This window comes from Rhinatrema bivittatum, chromosome 6, assembly GCF_901001135.1.
Source record: "Rhinatrema bivittatum chromosome 6, aRhiBiv1.1, whole genome shotgun sequence".
Classification (NCBI taxonomy): domain Eukaryota; kingdom Metazoa; phylum Chordata; class Amphibia; order Gymnophiona; family Rhinatrematidae; genus Rhinatrema; species Rhinatrema bivittatum.
Window position 1 is genome coordinate 112,088,913 of NC_042620.1, and position 18,562 is coordinate 112,107,474.

The window sequence follows — 18,562 nt, forward strand, 5'->3', positions numbered from 1 at the left end:
AAAATCGGACAATTCTTGCGATACATCCTGTGTAGTCAGAGCGACTGTACGTGGTGGCGGTGTAGGCTTCGATATGACGTCCGCAGAGCCCTGTGGAGGTTCGATCGATGCTGGTATAGGCTCCGGCGCCGAAGGTAGCGGAGTTTCCTGAGATTTTTGCCGTTTAGTGGTCGGTTCCCCTGGGGGGAGAGGGGCATCGCTGGAGTCGATGCCGGTGGCGATGTTTTGTTCGATGCTCGACGACTGACCTTATCGATGCTGCTGACGGCGATGATCACCCAATTCTTCCAGAAGACTTTTTTCAATAAAACGCGCTTTGTAACACCCACCGGAGACAACTTCGTTGATGTTGAAGGAGAAGGAAGGAGCTGAAGGTGAAAGATGTTCCATCTTCTCCTGTCGAAGTTTTCTTCCTTTAGGAGTGATCTCTGCACATTGAGGGCAGGATGAAACATCGTGTCTGTCTCCTAAACAGATAACACACTCGAGGTGTGGATCTGTTATAGACATTGTTCTATTGCAAACCGGACATTTTTTAAAACCTGAAGCCATTTTCTGTCGACAGCCGTCGATGAAAATGGAAAAAAAGGGAATGAGAGAAAGTTTTTACTAAAAGTAAAAACAAGACTGAGTTTACTCACCGGCTGGTGGAAAACAGAGAGATCCCCTATGGGAGAAAAATTTTTGTGAATTTGATGACTTTTCAGTCAAATATATTGTGAGGAAAACTCACAAGGCTCCTGATCCACGATGCTTACAGCAGCGCGGAAAAACGAAGACTAGAGAAAGACCCCTGTGGCAGAGAATATCATGGCATGCTGAGCATGCTCAGTGGCCTCACAGGGCCAGTCAAAAGTTTCTAGAAACTTTGACAAAGTTTTCCAGCAATAGGGCTCCATCAGTGACGTCACCCATATGTGAGGATTAGCATCCTGCTTGTCCTGGGATAAACATTAAAATAACTTAAAAAAGATCAGCAACATGACAGGAAACCACCACTGAGTATGCACTTGTCCTATAAATATTGGACTATGAAACAGATGGAAAGACTTAAAAAGATATGTCCATTAAAATCTATTATGATAGTAAACTGATAAATATCAAGGTAATATTCTAAAATTACATAAACCATACATTTTTGAAGGTGTACCTTATTTCTGTTTTTTTCTTGACCAGATTCATCTGCAAAGTATGGTCCATTTTGGGCAAGATGAATACTAGCACTATGTGAATCTTTATGGCTGTCTCCAAACCAAGAGAAAGGCATGCATGTTGGAACAGAAGAATCAGAGTCTGTTGGAGATGGATTGGTGTCAGCTTCCTCCAACAATTCGCATGAGCCTCTGAAATTATGGTAAGTTTACTATTATTACTTCTACAATGGGTACCATCAAAACAAGGGATCATTACAGTTTCTCTGTCAAAACCTTATTTGCTACCTTTCTTTTCATTAGCTCTATATAAGAGCTGGTTATCACCACACTAGGAGCACTGAAGTATTCTTGGGTCCCTCTCTGAATCTGATTGCACCCTCCTGCTCCCAGTATGCCACCTATTCCTCAATCCCCATCTCAATCCTTTGCACCCGATCAGATGCCTATACTCTGTTGCTTCCTTCAACCCTTTTATCCCTTCTGCCTTTCCCTCTAACCCTTGCCTCCTATTGCCAACATTACACCTCTTCCCCAACCCTTGTCTCTGTCTGCTGGCTCTCCTCCCAACCCTGACCTCTAACCCTCCAATTCTTCCCTTGACTCCTGCCTCCACATGTGTCTTCCCCCAACCCTGCCATCCGCTGCTTCTACACTGCCTCCTTCCTGACCTCTGCTTCTCTCTTTCCTATCCAGGTCTCTATCCTCTTTGGACGATGCTCAGCCTTATTATAGCCACAAAAATTAACTGAGGGAGCCAGTCCTAATTATTTCTTCTACCTCTAGGAGGCATAAGAACTCAAATATTCTACAGTTTACAATAAACTTCTAATTAAGCAAGCAATGTAATTTCAACACATTCAACAACTGAGAAAAATTTGTCAAGCCATATATTGCATATACAATATTCTTAATACAAAATGTATTAAATTTACTATCCAACCCTTTAGGCTACAAAAGGAAGTTTTTTTTAAAAAAAATTGAAGCAAATATTTTGAATAAATGCCTCCATTGTACCTCATTAGAGAAAGCAAAATTTACTCTTACACAACAAATGAAAAAGTAATTTCCACTAAAATAAAAATGTTATAATACCGGCTGTCCAGAGATCCCCTCAGATTTTCTTTGTCTTGCTTCTTGCCTTTTCCACCTGATTTTCTTAAGCCTCTATAGTGAAGAAAAATATGACAAATTAGTTCTGCTACTTAATTCAATATTTATCTCCACATACGAAAAATGTTTTGCACCAAATAATTGTCAAAAAGCATATAAAATGTATGCAATGTTCTACAAGTCTTCTACATCAAATCTAGTTATTGTAAGTCTATAATACATAGCAGTCATAAATGGATAGAAAAGCAAGGTAGGACAGCCTCCAAGACTATGTTCATAGACTATTTTTTTTCTTACATACACATTGTGGGTCACTCCATCTGGTCTTTTGTCAAAGAATATTTAGGAGATATCCAGCTTTCTCCACGTATTTCCTTGTCCATCCAGTTCCAGTCTTTATGTGCTAGTTCTTCAATGCCCTGCCTCCAGCAACTCAAAACATGTGAAGAGGTATTTCTAACTTATAAATTTGATGCATCATGATATATCCTTACTCCAAATAATTTATTACTTTGTCATGCTTTTCCATAAGAGTTCAAAGCAAGTTACATAAGGATTATAAGAGAGAGATATTCATCCAGTTGCAAGTACAGTATGCAATCAATAGTAGACAAATACAGCAAAAATCTTGTGAGTCAGAATGAGGGACTAAGAATATGTATAGATTACAGAAAACAAAGATTTATACAGACAAGTAGACAGGGCAGACAATTCTCAGAGGACTGACACTGAGCATTTAAGGTAGAATGGAGAGGTCTAGATCTGATAGGAGAGCAACTTATATGGTGCCCGCTGGGCTGGGTAGAGAACAGAATCTAGACAGGAGTCTGGGGGGGGGGGGGGTGTGTGTGTGTGTGTGTGTGTCAGTCTGTGAACAGTAAGCTGTTATGTTTAGCCAGATTTTCAGTCACTTCCTAAATGTGTGGTGGTCTGGGGCGAGCCTGATCTTAAGTGACAGTGTGTTCCAGAGCAGGGGGTCCCCAGACTTTAAGGGAAGGGCCACATAATTTCAAATTGCTAAAGAGGCTGGGGGAGGGGGCAGTCCTTCAGTTTGCTAGGACACAGAGGGTGGGGATGCATGTCTGGCCTAGCCCTTTTCAGGATTTGAAATACTTTGAAAAGGAGGAGAATAAGATTCCTGGGGAATGGCACAGAATGCAAGAAAGCAGAGTTGCTTACCTGTAACAAGTGTTCTCCCAGGACAGCAGGATGTTAAGTCCTCAGAAATGGGTTACATCAGATTGAGCCTGTCACTGAACACTTTTGTCAAAGTTTCTAGAACTTTGACTGGCATACTGAGCATGCCCAGCATGCCACTAACCCTGTAGTCACCAGGGGTCCCCCTTCAGTCTCGTATGTAGCAAAGGTACGAGCAAAAAATAAAATAAGAAAACGGTAATGAACCCAACTCCGCGGGGTGGCGGGTGGGTTTCGTGAGGACTAACATCCTGCTGTCCTGGGAGAACACCTGTTACAGGTAAGCAATTCTGCTTTCTCCTAGGACAAGCAGGATGGTAGTCCTCACATATTGGTGAATAGCGAGCAACAGGCCGAGACATACGAATGAGGCCAAGCAGCACACACATGTGCAACAGGCACAACAACTGGGATACTGTTGGCAAGGTGAGGCAGCCTGAAAATCACAGTGGGTCGAAGTAGGACGAGTTGGGTTCCTACACTGGTAACAAATTCCTTAGGACAGACTGGCCAAAGACAAAATCCTGTCGTCCAGCCTCGTCTAGGCAGTAGTGAGCTGCGAAGGTGTGAAGAGAGCTCCAAGTCACAGCCCTGCAGATGTCTGCAATTGGTACTGAACGGTAGTATGCTACTGTTGTTGCCATTGCTCTGACTGAGTGTGCCTTCACTCGTCCCTGCAGTGGAAAGCCTGCTTGCTGGTAGCAGAATGCAATGCAGTCTGCTAAACAGTTTGATAGTGTTTGCTTGCTCACTGCATCCCCAAGTTTGTTTTTATCAAAAGATACGAAGAGTGGGCTGTAGTTCGGTCTAAATAAAATGCAAGAGCACACTTACAGTACAAGGTGTGCAGAGCTCTGAGGCTTTGGAAAGAAAGTGGGCAAGACTATGGACTGATTTAAATGGAAATCAGTTACCACCTTAGGAAGGAATTTAGGGTGCGTGCAAAGAACCACCCGGTCATGGAGGAACCTTGTGTAGGGTGAGTAGGTTACAAGGGCCTGTAACTCACTTACTCTGCGAGCAGACGTGATGGTTACTAGGAAAAGTACTTTCCATGTAAGGTATCTGAGTTCGCAGGAGTGCAAGGGCTCAAAAGGAGTGTGCATGAGCCGTACAAGGACAACATTGAGGTCCCATGCCACAATCGGTGGCCGTAGAGGCGGCTTAATCTGTAATAAGCCTTTCATGAAGCACTCACCAGGGGTTGAGCTGTTATCGGGGCATCCCCTATTCCTTGATGGTAAGCTACGAGGAACCTTGATGGTAAGCTAGAGGAAGCATGATGCCCAGGGATATCATTCTGAACTGTTCCTTGCAAAGAAATGTATTCAAGGCACGGAGGTCCAGAATAGACTGGAGGCCGCCGGTCTTTTTTGGAATTAGGAAATATCTGGAATAGAATCCCTTTCCTTGCTGATTTGGTGGAACCGGTTCGACGACTCTGACTGACAGGGTTGAGAGCTCTAACGAGTTTTTCTGTGTGGGTGTCCTAGCACCAGGATGGATTGGGCGGGAAGTCCGGGGATATTTTTGAAAAATTTAGACAGTAACAGTGGGCTACGATGGACAATACCCACTGGTCCGTGGTAATTGGATGCCAATTTGTTGCAAAGTGGCAAAGGTGGCGTCCCATTGGAATATGGCTGCTGCTCTCTGGAAAAGTCAAAATCCAGCCGCAGGGCCAGCTTGTGCAGCTGGCTGTGGTCTAGATGCTCTCGCTTGGCGTGCATGTCCCCTCTGAGGGGCCTGAGCAGGTTGTGCTCGGGACACAGGAGGATAATATCTATGTGGTCTATAAAATTGTTTCCTAGTGTCTCTACGTATTGCCCTGCGGTCTACGGAGGGTGCCTATGAAGTGACAGTGGACAGTTGCCGTAGGGTTTCATGGTGGTCCTTTATCTGGGCCACTGCGTCTTGAATTTTGTCTCCAAACAGATTTTCACCTGTGCATTGTAGATCAGTCAGCTTGTCCTGCACTTCCGGGTGGAGGTCTGAGGCCTTAAGCCAGGCCCAGCGTCTAGCACTGATACCTGCTGCCGAGACCCTGGAAGCTGTTTCAAAAAGAGCCGTAAGCAGCCCTCACCTCATGTTTACCTGCTTCCAAACCCTTTTGTAGGATGGAAGTTAAGGTTTCTTGATGTTGAGGTAACATGCCAGCAAATTTCTGGACTTGATTCCAGAGATTTGTTATATTGGGTCATGTATATTTGGTATGCAGCTATTCGCACTATTAACATAGACCCTTGAAAGAGACTGCGCCCCAATGTATCCAGTGCCTTCTGTTCCTTACCAGGAGCAGCAGCGGAGTGTGGGCAGGATCTCAGCCTTCTTTTGGGCTGATTCCACCACTACAAAATGATGGGCAATTGACTTTTCTGGAAACCTGGGGCTTGATGGACCAGGTATATAGCATCCGTCTTTCTATTGACTGGAGGCATGGTACCTGGATGGTCCCCACAGGCGGTGCAAGAGGTCAAGCAGAACTTCATGCACTGGTATTGCCATTACTTCTTTTGGAGCGACTACGAATTGTAAGACCTCCAGCATCTTGTGGCATGCATCTTCCTCCATCACCAATGAAAATGAAATAATTGCAGACATCTCCTTGACAAAGCTAGCAAAGGAGAGGTCTTCAGGAGAAGATCAATGCCTTTCTTCCGGGGGTGAAGGCTGTGAGAGTAATTCATCGGAAGCTTACAAGTCAGAGGATGCCTCCTCCCAAGGATCATAGGGAGTTTCTTCCTCACCTGCCAGTATTTCTGAGGGAGAAAGGATGCCAGAGCCTAGAGGGCGAGAAGGCATCGATGGATGTCGTGCCGGCATCGAGGCGGATGAGGTGCGCTTAGGCACAGACAGTCCCGATGGCTCTGGAACAGGCTCTGGCATCAGGCCGGAAGTCCCCTCTTCGTCCTCCGAGGAACCTGGTATGGGAATCTGGACATGCGAAGGCCTCGATAGCCGACAATGCCAACATATCAGATGGCACGGGATGAGTCGGCAGGGAACAAATGAGGGTGTCCAGGCGATCAAGGAGCAGTGTGAACATTGAGGGCGCCGTTATGGTGGCCGATGCCGGTGGCGACTTAAAGCCTCGGAGGGCATTGAGCACTGCCTCTTGGACTAGTCTGTCCAATTCCTCCCTGAAGGCTGGCATGGATAGCACTGCGCTTGGGGTAGGCTAGGCGTTACTGGACGCTCCACAGCAATCTGTGGAGGGCTCAGTATCAGGCACCGATATCGGTGGGAAATGCCTTGGGGTCCTGAGTCCAGAGGAGGATGGTGGCTCCTCTCCCTGGGCCCTCTTCGCAGGCGGCTTGGTGGAATAGATGCCGCTGCGGTATTAGTGCTGGCACCAGGCGGAGATGCAAGGTGCAAGTGATGTTGTTTCCCTCAGTGCTCAGTCCGGTCCTTCTCCGGCAAAGAGGATGATGATGCCAATGCCTTCGAGGGTGTCTGTGACGGAAGGTCACCCACTCCACAATGATCCTGGCAGGGCGTCTGAGGTCGATGGACTCTCTCTGGTCGGAGCCACTTGAACTGTAGTCGATGGAGTGGAACGTTTCGATGCAAACAAATGCCCCATCTTGTCCAGTCAAGTGCGCCGGCCTTTGGGGGTCATTTGTGTGCAACTGGGGCATCGACAGATGTCGTGCGATGGACCTAAGCACAAAACGCATACATTGTGCGGGTCTGTTGTGGACATGGTCCTCGGACACTCGAGGCATTTTCTAAACCTGGTCGCCATGCTGAAAAAAATAGTGGACACGCGGTCGGTGACAGTCAGGCATCGAGAGGTAAGCCGCCAGGAACCGGCCGCAAACCATGGGAAAGACACTTACAGAGCCTCGGAGGGAACGGAGCGATAGGGGACCCTGGTGAGGATGATTTTAAGGTAAACTTCAAATATTTCCGTGAGGAATTTCTCACAGAGCTCCTAACCGCGAGGCAACTTGCTGTGCGGAAATAAAGAGACTGAAGGGGGACCCTGTGTGGCCATAGGGTTGGTGGCATGCTGGGCATGCTCAGTGTGCCAGTCAAAGTTCTAGAAACTTTGACAAAAGTATTCCGTGACAGGGCTCCAATCTGATGTCACCCACATGTGACGACTACCATCCTGCTTTTATCCTGGAAGAATCGATCTTCCACAAAAGATTAAAGCTCAAGTTCAAACTTAAGCAACGACAGCATTTCTTCAGGCAGCCCTTATACAGGACATCTGCAAGGCATCAACATGGCCATCCATTTATACCTTTGCCAAGCACTATTGTCTCAATCAGGAGTCTTGAAGAAACTGTTTTTGGCCTAGCACTTCTCATGAATCAGTTTAAATAAATGATTTCTCTCTCTCTCCTCTATGATACTGGGTTCTTAAAAGTATTGGCATATCACTTCTCATGAAAATGTGAACAATCTTCAACTAGGAAATCCCCAAATGTGTGGCTGTTTTTGTCCTGCTTGTCCATGAAACCATCATAGGAACTGATTTTAACTGGAACTCTTGTTAAATGTTTCCAATGCAAGCCAAATAATATATGGATACAGACAAATTGTCCTCTTGCTCGTAAAAGGTAAGTCCTCGCAATATATTGATACCAGTGTAGAAAAGCTTAAAAATTGTCAAATCAAAACTTGTCAGTTTTACTCAAGCACTCACATTTTCTGTAAAAATATATATAGAATTATACCCAAAATCTGGAAATCGTCTCTTGGATTTTCCTGAGGTACCTTCACTTGTTTCCAATATTTTGCCTTCATTTCTCTTGTCATCTAAGAATAAAATGGAGGTAAAATCACATCAAAAGCATTGGAAAATAATGCCATTTACCTTTGTACAGAATTCTAGTAGTCATATTGGTTCAAGAGGAAACTGGATGCTTTGTAGATTGTAGTCCCTTTTACTAGATTATCTAATTATCCACATATGATGTACTACATAAACTTTTGAGACTATATAAATCCCCATTTCTGATGAGTATGTTAATTTACACTATTTTCTTAACTTTGTTAATATAAAAGGGAAATCCACAATACATAGTACTTTTTACTTTTGCTAATGGCAGCTACATCGGATCTACAGTACCATTACACCCAATTCATAAATTATGAACAAACCTGTTGAACCCACACCATGTGATCCAAATCAAGAAGCAGATCCATTAAAACCTATTTAATGTATAAATCAAAACCAAGACGATATTTAAAATAACATTTCTTAACAATATTGAAGAAGCAGACAAGAGGGTGAGACTGATAGTTCAACGGCAGTGATGTATACTGCCATGCAAAGAACCCAAGTCAAATTTCAAGCTCAAGTCTTCTGTTGTTTTGGCAGTTCAGGGTTGGGATGTTGCAGAGGGAGTATTCACAGCACCTGGGTGGAGGGAATCCCAGTTATCATGTAAAGGCATCACCTAATGTTGGATTTAGGGCTTATGACTGCAGTTTCAAAATAAGGTCTGGTGCATGGCTTCTGGCCAAAGACAACAGTTGCGATGACTTAGAAAGGGAAATAAAATAGGGGGGAAAAATCCATAGGTAGTTGGAAATGAAGGTTCACAGAGCCAGATCCCCAGCCCTGGTTCCTACTGAGCTAAAAGCCTAAAGAATCAAGAAAAAATTGCCAGGAATACCAAACCTTTTAAAACAGAAGATGACACAAAAAACCTGAAAATCCCTCTCTAAATGTTTTCACCAATTTGTGATTCCATATTGCAGGTTTGTTGGTTTTGCCAGTGTTTTCCAACCTTTTCCACTCCAAGGCACATCTACATTAACAAATGTGTGTGGCATATCAGCTTCCACGGAGCAAGAAATGTGAACATGGAGAGGATTCATATGGCCAAAAAAGAGCTGGGAAACATTGAAAACCCCACCCTTCTCTGCCAATTTTTAAAACAAAGAGAAAAGTGGGACATACACATGAACCCATCACAATGGACCATCTCCATCTACTGTATATACAAGTGCAGAAAGGAGAAGTTGGTGTGGTGTAGGCAGCTGGCTTGGTTAGTTACCTTGACTGCCGTATATGGCTGCTAGAACTCCTCTACTCCCAACACTCAAGAGAGTCACATCCAGTGCTCAGTGTATGTACTTTGTGACTCACTCAGCCTGAGGATAAGACAGAGGTTAGAAGGACTCAAAGGAGACAGCTCAGAAAGGGAAAGATTAGGAGGTGCTGTGTACAGTGTGTGAGCTGCACAAAGCAGGGCCCTGCATGTTATTCATTAATTGACACACTGGAGCTCGTGCCCACAGCTAGGAACAAGAGGTATGCATGATCAACTATGTTCTCAGAAATAAATATTTAAAAGCCACTGCTGGTGTCTCTTGTGCTGAGAGCAGAGCCCAGGCACTGGTCTGGATCTGAGCATTAGGCAGTGGATTTATTGAAGAGGTAAACATAGATTGGATTGCATAAGGAGTTGCAGTCATTTTCATTATACCAACATCATTTGTCAATACAGTTAAGTTGGAAACCACTTGCAGCTTCAAGTATGATTATTACTGCTGTATTCAAAGACTGACAACATGGCCTTGAAAAGAAGCTTTTCCCACCTGACAGGGAATCTTGGAACCCTGTGAGGGACTTAAGAATGGTGAGAGAAGTGTAAATATTTTAAGCCTGTGAAATTGAATGTGATCCATGGGACTCCATAGGGAGGTTCTTAGCCCAGGGGTTACAATTTGAATGGGTACTTGATGACATTAGCTAGGAATAAGACTTGGGTATATTAGTTGATAAAATGAAAAAGTTAAGCAGCAGCCATCCACATGCTGGTGTGGATTTATGATACAGAAATGAGAGTAATATCCTACCACTGTATAAAGTGTTTGTGAGATCACATTTGGTGGATGGGGTTCAGTTCTGGGCAACCATCCTCAAAGGATATCCGGTGATAAAGATACAAAGGAATGTAATTAAACCAATAAGGTAGATACAGGGACTTACATATGCTGTAAGACTGTCCTACCTGGAGCTAACTATACTAGAATGAAGATATATACACACAGTACAAAAAAAATAAGGCAGTGAATATACTTATTAGTGTTCCTGATGTGTACATACAGTAAATATAGAATAGGAACACCTTAGGGATTAGCAAAAAATCTATGTATTAATTTTTCACAATTATATAAAATAATGCAATATAGAAAAGGATTGGCTAGCACCAGATGTTGAAAGGGGTAAAAGTTAAAAAATATCTTTATGCAGAGATGTTGGTGATACTAAGTCTTTATAAATCCTGTGGGGGTAGTGATCTGCTCCAAATTGTAGGAGAAACTGATGTTTGAAAATACATGCAACACAAATGTTGCTTAAGGAAGCAACATTATAAACCTGTGTGAAATCAACTGCTCACTGTGTAGGTTATCATAGTAAAGAGAGTATAGAGTACAGTATTCACACATGCACATACCCCACAAATTAATAAGCATATTTCATTTTGTGTCAATCCCTAAAGTGTTCCTATTCTTCTGTATTTACTGTATATATCTATCTACACATACACACACATACCGGAGAACCCTACAAGGATTCACAGGCATCAGACAGGGTGGCCATCTGGGCCCTGACCCTATCAAATTTTGAGCTATCCTGGACGTGCAAGGCTTTCCTGCCTAAGTGTGAAACAGCACAGAGCAGAGAGGGGAGAGGAGATGTTCTCCAGTGCAGCAAGACTGGGAGTGCACACGTATGGGGTGCATTTATGCTCTCTCGAATGTTAGTGCACATTGCTAGATGGTGGCGTTTGCAGCTCTGAGAGGTTTGAGGGTCTCAGAGCCAGCTCCAGGAGATGAAAAGGATAGGGAAGTCAACAAGCAAGCCAGGAAGAGAGGAGAGAACAGCTTTTATTACTCCTATCTTGTGTGGAGAGTGAGAGAAGGGACTTGGGGTTGGGAGATGAGTGAGAGAGGGACAAAGAGGAACTATAGACAAGGATGATTAGGAGTTGCGGGCTCAGAGGTACAAGAGGAAAATGGACACAAGGTAAGAACCAGAGAGGAAAAAAGAGATATAGAAAAGTCAGAAGACATAAACAGTAAAGCAAATGTGCTTATCGTAAACTGTGTTTTCCATAAATAGCAGGATGAAATAGCCATTAAATGTAGATGACATCATCCAGTGGCACTCTCTTAGCTCATAGGGCTTTTGCTCTAGTGAGCATATTTGGAAATTCCTGCTTGGGCATTGCCTAGTGAGCCCAGTCGATTTTAGAGAAAATACTAGCTAGGTAGTCGACTCTTCAAGGAGGTGGGTAGGTATTTAGTATGACCAATTCTTCCTGTCTATGGAAAACACCATTTACAGCAAGCAAACCTTTTTCTGTCAATAAGCAGGGCTGAATTAGCCATTACATGTGGGAAGTTCCAAGTTGAGGGTTGCAGCAGAGTGTTTACTCTAAAAAGCAACCCGGACCTAACTGTGTAAAGCAGACTACTGGGTGAATAGGCTATGCAAAACTGCTTGTCAAAATTTACTTTCACTCTTGAGAGATTGTCTACATAGTAATGGGGCACAAAGATATGTACTTATGATCAAATTACAGCTTTGGAAATGTCTTTGAGAGGCATGGCTTGCAGATGAGTCACTCATAACCATGGCTCTAACTTGATGAGCATTGATGGTATCTAATTTGCAGGCCTGCTAGCGTATCACAGTGCACAATGCAGTCTGCTAACTAGTTAGGTAATACACATTTGATTATTGCTAATCCCAGTCTGTTTGGATTCTAAGAGACACATAGTTGAGAAACCTGATGAGTGAGTTCTTTTCTTGTATTGAGCCAAGGCTCTTACCACCATCTAAGGTATGAAGGGCTCTCTCACCTTCAGGTGCATGTGGCCTCTGGAAGATCATAGACAACACAATAATCGATTGATATGAAAAGCAGATACTAACTTTGGTAGAAATTCTGGGTGGGCGCAGTGTACCACTCTGATGTGGAAGAATTATGTATAAGGCAGATAATGAACTAAAACCTGAAGCTCACTAACTTCTGCTACCAGGAATATTACTTTCAATATTAGTAAATTGAGAGAAGCTAATTCCAATGGTTCATATGGCAGCTTCATCAGTTGTGCCAGAACCATGTTTAGATCCCAGGAAACATGGTTTTACGACTGGAAGTTTAGTATGCCATAAGCCTTTTATGAATTTTGAAACTAACAGAGGAGTTGATAGAGCTTGCCCTTGATTTAAACATGGTAAGCTGCTGTGGTACTGAGATGTACTGAGACCTGAATCAGAAAGAATAAGTAATTAGTTCAGTAACTTTTTGGGTTCGCATGCTAATGGATCCAAGATAATATGTAGAGAACCTTCTCCATTTAAACCAGTAGGCTTTTCTAGTTGATGGTTTTCTTGCAGACACTAGAATATCCTCAACCTTCTTGGGTAAAGGCAATTTGATAATTATTGTGTGCTCAACATTCAAGCCGGCAGGTTGAGTGAGAGAAAGTTCAGATGAAACAGTTAACAAGGATGGATCTGGCCCAACAAGAACCTGAGGACTGCTGGACAGATGTACTGAATACGTAAATAAAACTTGTCTGGGCCATATTAGAGATAAGGATCAGATGGGCCCAGTTTCTTGCACCATTCTGGCTATCAGTGGAATCAGTGGAAAAGCATACACGAGTCCAATGGCATTACAAGAGTCTGCAGTCCAATCGAGCAGAAAAGCAACCTTAGCTGATCCGAGTTTGCTTGGAAGAATAGAGTAAAACCTTTCTAGTTTTCTATTTCGCTCTGACACAAATAGGTTGACTTCTGGGAGACCCACAGATTGAATAATCTGTTTGCCTTAGAGACCATTAATGCGGTCATAAAACTCTGCTGAAGCAATTTGCTAATTTATTGAGATTGCTGGAAGATAGGTCGCTTGCAAGACAGGTTGATGTTTGCATGCCTATTCTCCTTGCTCATTCACACAGAACATTGCTACTTGATTGTTGGTTTGGATGAGAATGCTCTTCCCCTAGAGGAAGCACGTGAAAATTTTAGAGTGTATTTGATTGCTCTTAATTCTAGGAGATTCATGGAAAGACAGTTTCAAATTAATGACCACATTCTTTGAGGTTAAAATGGTCCAGTATGGATATTCCAAACTTTTGCAGAGACATTCATCGCCAATGTGATTTGGTAAAGAAGTAGATGGAGTGGAGATTCCCCCTGAAAGATTATAGAGATCTAGCTACCAGTGTAGACCTTGTTTCATGTGCTGTGAAATTGTCACTAGTTGACAAGGGTTGAGTGAGCTGATCCCATTAGGAGCAGAGGCCCCAATGCAGAAGCTGTAGGTGAAGTAAAGTTAGTGAAATGTGAATCGCCATCATGTGGCCCAGAACAACTAGAACTACTCTGGCTATTGACTAATCTGTAGTCAACTGTTTGTACGCAAGGGATCTGAGAGTATCTGCCCAGTCTGATGGAAGGGAAGTTATCTCCTGTAGGGAATGTATCCATGCTCCAATGAATTTGATTTTCCAAGAGAGAATCAGAGTTGATTTTTCGAAATTCACTAGGAATCCTAGTGACTGAAGCAGTTGTACCTCTTTTTGCAGAACAGTTAGCATATTTTCCTTGGAGCTCACCATCAAAAGCCAGTCTAAGTAAGGGAAGACTGATGCACTGCTACTACAGCCAGGTTATTTGGTGATGACTTTATGCTGCTGAAAGGCCTCAGGGAGACTCACTGGACTAATAGTGGGATGAGTTCACCATAAATTGCAAACACTAGTGGTGAGGGGAATGGATGGATGGTAATATGCACATAAACATCCTTTAGATCCAAAATTTACATCCATTCCCCCTTCTGGATAAAGGGCAGAATTGTATGGAGGGAATTAATGTTGAAATTACTACCTGATAATCTCCTTTTCCTTAGTGTAGACAGATGGACTCAGAACGAATGGGATAGTATCCGCGTGCTAGCAGTTGGAGACGGGTCTGACGTCAGCACGGGGTATATATTTCCCCACAGGAAGCGTAGCAACTCAGTAATCTTCCTTGCAAAAGCTGTTATGGATGTGTGTACTGACGCTCAGTGAAAAGTGAAAACAGGATTCCCCTGACCGATTGATAGTAGCTGGAGACCGCCAGCATTCACAACCGGAAGGCGTTGACACCTGGTAGAGTGTACGCTCTTATGGAAATAGATGACATGGCTTACCTTGAATCGGTGAAACCCATGTATACAGGCAGCTGGGCGGGATGCTGAGTCCATCTGTCTACACTAAGGAAAAGGAGATTATCAGGTAGTAATCTCAACATTTCCTGGCGTGTAGCCAGATGGACTCAGAACAAATGGGATGTACAAAAGCTTTACTCCCAGCCTGGGTGGGAGGCTGCCTGAGGACCATGTAGTACCGCCCTCGCAAATGCTGAGTCCTCCCTAGCCTGGACATCCAGACGGTAGAACCTGGAAAAGGTATGGAGGGAGGACCATGTCACCGCTTTACATATTTCTGCAGGCGACAGCATCCTGGATTCCGCCCAGGATGCCGCTTGTGCTCTGGTAGAATGAGCCTTGTCCTGTAGAGGCGGAGACTTCCCAGCCTCTACGTAAGCTGCTCTGATAACTTCTTTAATCCAGCGGGTGATGGTGGGCCGCGAGGCCGCTTCACCTTGCTTCCTCCCGCTGTGCAGGACGAACAGATGGTCCCGTCTTTCGTAGTTCTTGTCTCACTTCCAGATATCTGGGCAGCAATCTGCCAATGTCGAGATGGCGTAATAAACGCCCTTCTTCAGATTTCTTCAAACCCGCCGTAGTAGGCAAGGATATGGTTTGGTTAAGATGAAACTGTGAAACCACTTTAGGTAGAAAGGAGGGAACCGTACGAAGATAGATAGCCTCAAGAGTGATTCTGAGAAAGGGATCACGGCAGGACAGTGCTTGTAGCTCTGAGATGCGGCGTGCCGAACATACTGCCAATAGGAACACCATCTTCAAGGTTAGAGAACGGAGAGACAGTCCCCAAAGGGGTCTGAAGGTGGATCCCGCGAGGAAATCCAAAACAAGATTGAGGTTCCATAAGGGCACAGGCCACTTTAGTGGCCGACGAATATGCTTGACTCCTTGCAGGAAGCGAGAAACATCTGGATGCTTGGCGATGGTCTTGCCATCCCTCCTGGGACCATAGCAAGACAGCGCAGCCACCTGAACTTTGATGGAGCTGAGGGAGAGACCCTTCTGAAGTCCATCCTGCAGGAAATCCAACACAATAGGGATTGTGGTCGCATGTGGATTGGTGCCGTGAGTGTCGCACCATGCCTCAAATACTCTCCAGATCCTTACGTAGGTGAGGGACGTGGAAAATGTACGAGCTCGGAGGAGTGTATCTATCACGGGCTCCGAGTAACCTCTTTTCTTCAGTCTAGCCCTCTCAATGGCCAGACCGTAAGAGAGAATTGAACTGGATCCTCGTGGAGGATGGGACCTTGATGTAGAAGGTCCGGGAGAGGAGGCAGGGGAAGAGGCTCCCCTGCCAGTAGTCTTCTCATGTCTGCGTACCAGGGTCTTCTTGGCCAGTCTGGTGCCACTAGAAGAACTAGGCCCTGGTGTTTCTGAATCTTGTGGATGATGGCCCCCAGCAGAGGCCACGGAGGAAAGGCGTATAGCAGAGTCCCTGGAGGCCACGGCTGGACTAGGGCATCGATTCCGTGTGAGAACAGGTCGCGCTTGCGGCTGAAGTATCTGGGTACTTGAGCATTGGACTTGTCCGCCAGTAAATCCATGTCCAGAATCCCCCAGTGATCCACAATCATCTGGAAGGCTGTGGGTGACAGCTGCCACTCTCCCGGATTTAGGCTTTCTCTGCTGAGGAAGTCTGCTGTGGTATTGTCCTTCCCGGCAATGTGGACGGCGGAGATGTCCTGAAGATTCGCCTCTGTCCAAGCCATCAATGAAGCGATCTCCAGAGACACTTGACGGCTTCTGGTTCCGCCCTGACGGTTGATGTATGCCACCGTGGTGGCGTTGTCGGACATCACTCTGACTGCTCTGTTCTTCAGTCTGTGAGCAAATCGAAGGCATGCCAATCGGACTGCCCGGGCCTCTAGACGGTTGATGTTCCATGCTGACTCTTCTCTGTTCCACCGCCCTTGTGCGGTGAGTTCTTCACAGTGTGCTCCCCAGCCGCTCAGGCTGGCATCTGTGGTGAGCAAAGTCCACGTGGGTGAAGACATCTTCGACCCCCTGCTCATGTGGTTGGACTGCAACCACCACCGCAACTGGGTCCACACTCTGGCTGGCAGATGCAGGTGCATGGAATAGTTCTGTAGGCGGGGGCTCCAGCGAGAGAGCAGGGAGTGTTGTAGAGGTCTCATATGGGCCCTCGCCCAAGGTACCACTTCCAGGGTGGATGCCATGAGACCAAGAACCTGCAGATAATCCCAGGCTATGGGCCAACTGGCTCCCATCAAATACTGGATACGCTGCTGAAGTTTCAACTTTCTCTTGGAAGTGAGACTGACTGTGTCTGCCCGGGTGTTGAACTGTACTCCCAGGTATTCCAGTGACTGGGAAGGGTGTAGGCAGCTCTTGCTGAGGTTGATTACCCAGCCCAAGCTTTCCAGAAGGGCGATTACTCTGTCGGTTGTCCGAAGGCTCTCCTCTCGAGATTTCGCCCTGATCAGCCAGTCGTCTAGGTAGGGATGGACCAGAATTCCTTCCTGCCTGAGTGCCGCTGCTACCACTACTACCACCTTGGTGAATGTCAGTGGTGACGTGGCCAACCCGAAGGGCAGAGCCCGAAACTGGAAGTGGCGTCCTAGAACCTTGAAGCGTAGGTAGCGCTGATGATCGGATGGATCGGGATATGCAGGTATGCCTCTGACAGGTCTAATGCCGTGAGGAATTCTCCTGGCTGTACTGCGGCCTTGACAGAGCGCAGAGTCTCCATGCGAAACCTCGGTACCCGTAAGTATCGATTGACTGACTTTAGGTCCAGCACAGGCCGAAAGGTACCCCCTTTCTTGGGTACCATGAAATAAATGGAATAGTGTCCAGAATTCACTTCCCAGGCAGGTACTGGGATGATGGCTTTCAAGGACAGGAGCCTCGCCAGGGTAGCTTCCAATGCTGCCTTCTTGTGCATGGGACATGAAGATTCCACAAACTTGTCCGGAGGGAGATGATGAAAGTCCAGATAATATCCCTCCCGGATAATGGCGAGGACCCACTGGTCCAACGTGATCTCGACCCATCTGGGGTAGAAGAGGGTTAATCTGCCCCCTATGGCTCCGTTCCCCAGATGAATTGGCGGATTCTCATTGAGAGGCGCGGCCGGGACCCGAGCCTGGGCCTGCTCCCCTCTTGCGCTGCTTGGTCCGAAAGGACTGATTCCTGGCCTGAGGACGTGGTGCCTGGTAGCGACCCCTGTAAGGAACAAAGCGCTGTGAACTCCTGCCCCTGGAGGGCCTTGGAAAGGCGCGCTGGCCCCTTCTGAACCGATCTTCCGGCAGTCTAGGCACTGGAGAGGCACCCCATGTACTGGCCAGTTTATCAAGGTCGCTGCCAAATAGGAAAGAGCCCTTAAAGGGCAATCTGGTGAGGCGTGACTTTGAAGGCGCATCAGCTGACCATCTCCGGATCCAGTGCTGCCTCCTGGCAGCTACGGAGGATGAAATCCCCTTAGCTGTTGTCCGGACCAGGTCTGATGCAGCATCTGTGAGGAACGAAAGAGCTGACTCCATGTCAGCTGCTGGAGCGTTGTTCCTAACCTGTGACAAACAGGCACGCGTCACCACTGTGCAACAGGTCGCGATCCGCAAAGACAGAGCTGCCACCTCAAAGGTCTGTTTCAGAATGGCGTCCAGTCGCCGGTCATGAGGCTCCTTGAGGGCCGTCCCCCCTTCAACTGGAATGGTAGGTGTGCTTGACCACAGCGCTAATCAAGGCGTCCACCTGAGGGCACGCCAGCAGGGCCTGGATAGCCGGTGCCAATGGGTACATGCCCGTCAGGGCCCGGCCCCCTTTGAAGGAAGCCGCTGGTGCCGCCCATTCTAAATCTATCAGTTGTTGAGCCGCTTGCAAGAATGGAAAATGGCGGGCTGTAGGACGAAGCCCTTCCAGCAGAGGGTACCGTAGCGCTGG

General features: G+C 45.9%; 1 protein-coding gene across 1 annotated transcript in view; it reads right to left on the reverse strand.

Annotated features, from left to right (window-relative positions):
- LOC115093677 (neurabin-1-like) overlaps positions 1 to 18,562 on the reverse strand; it is a 476,950-nt gene that overhangs the window by 20,783 nt on the left and 437,605 nt on the right. Inside the window, exons 14-16 of the mRNA XM_029605797.1 lie at positions 8,147 to 8,228; positions 2,247 to 2,318; positions 1,151 to 1,343 (exon numbers count right to left, since the gene is read on the reverse strand). Of these exons, the coding sequence (XP_029461657.1) occupies positions 1,151 to 1,343; positions 2,247 to 2,318; positions 8,147 to 8,228 (347 nt within the window). The remainder of the gene's footprint in view (positions 1 to 1,150; positions 1,344 to 2,246; positions 2,319 to 8,146; positions 8,229 to 18,562) is intronic.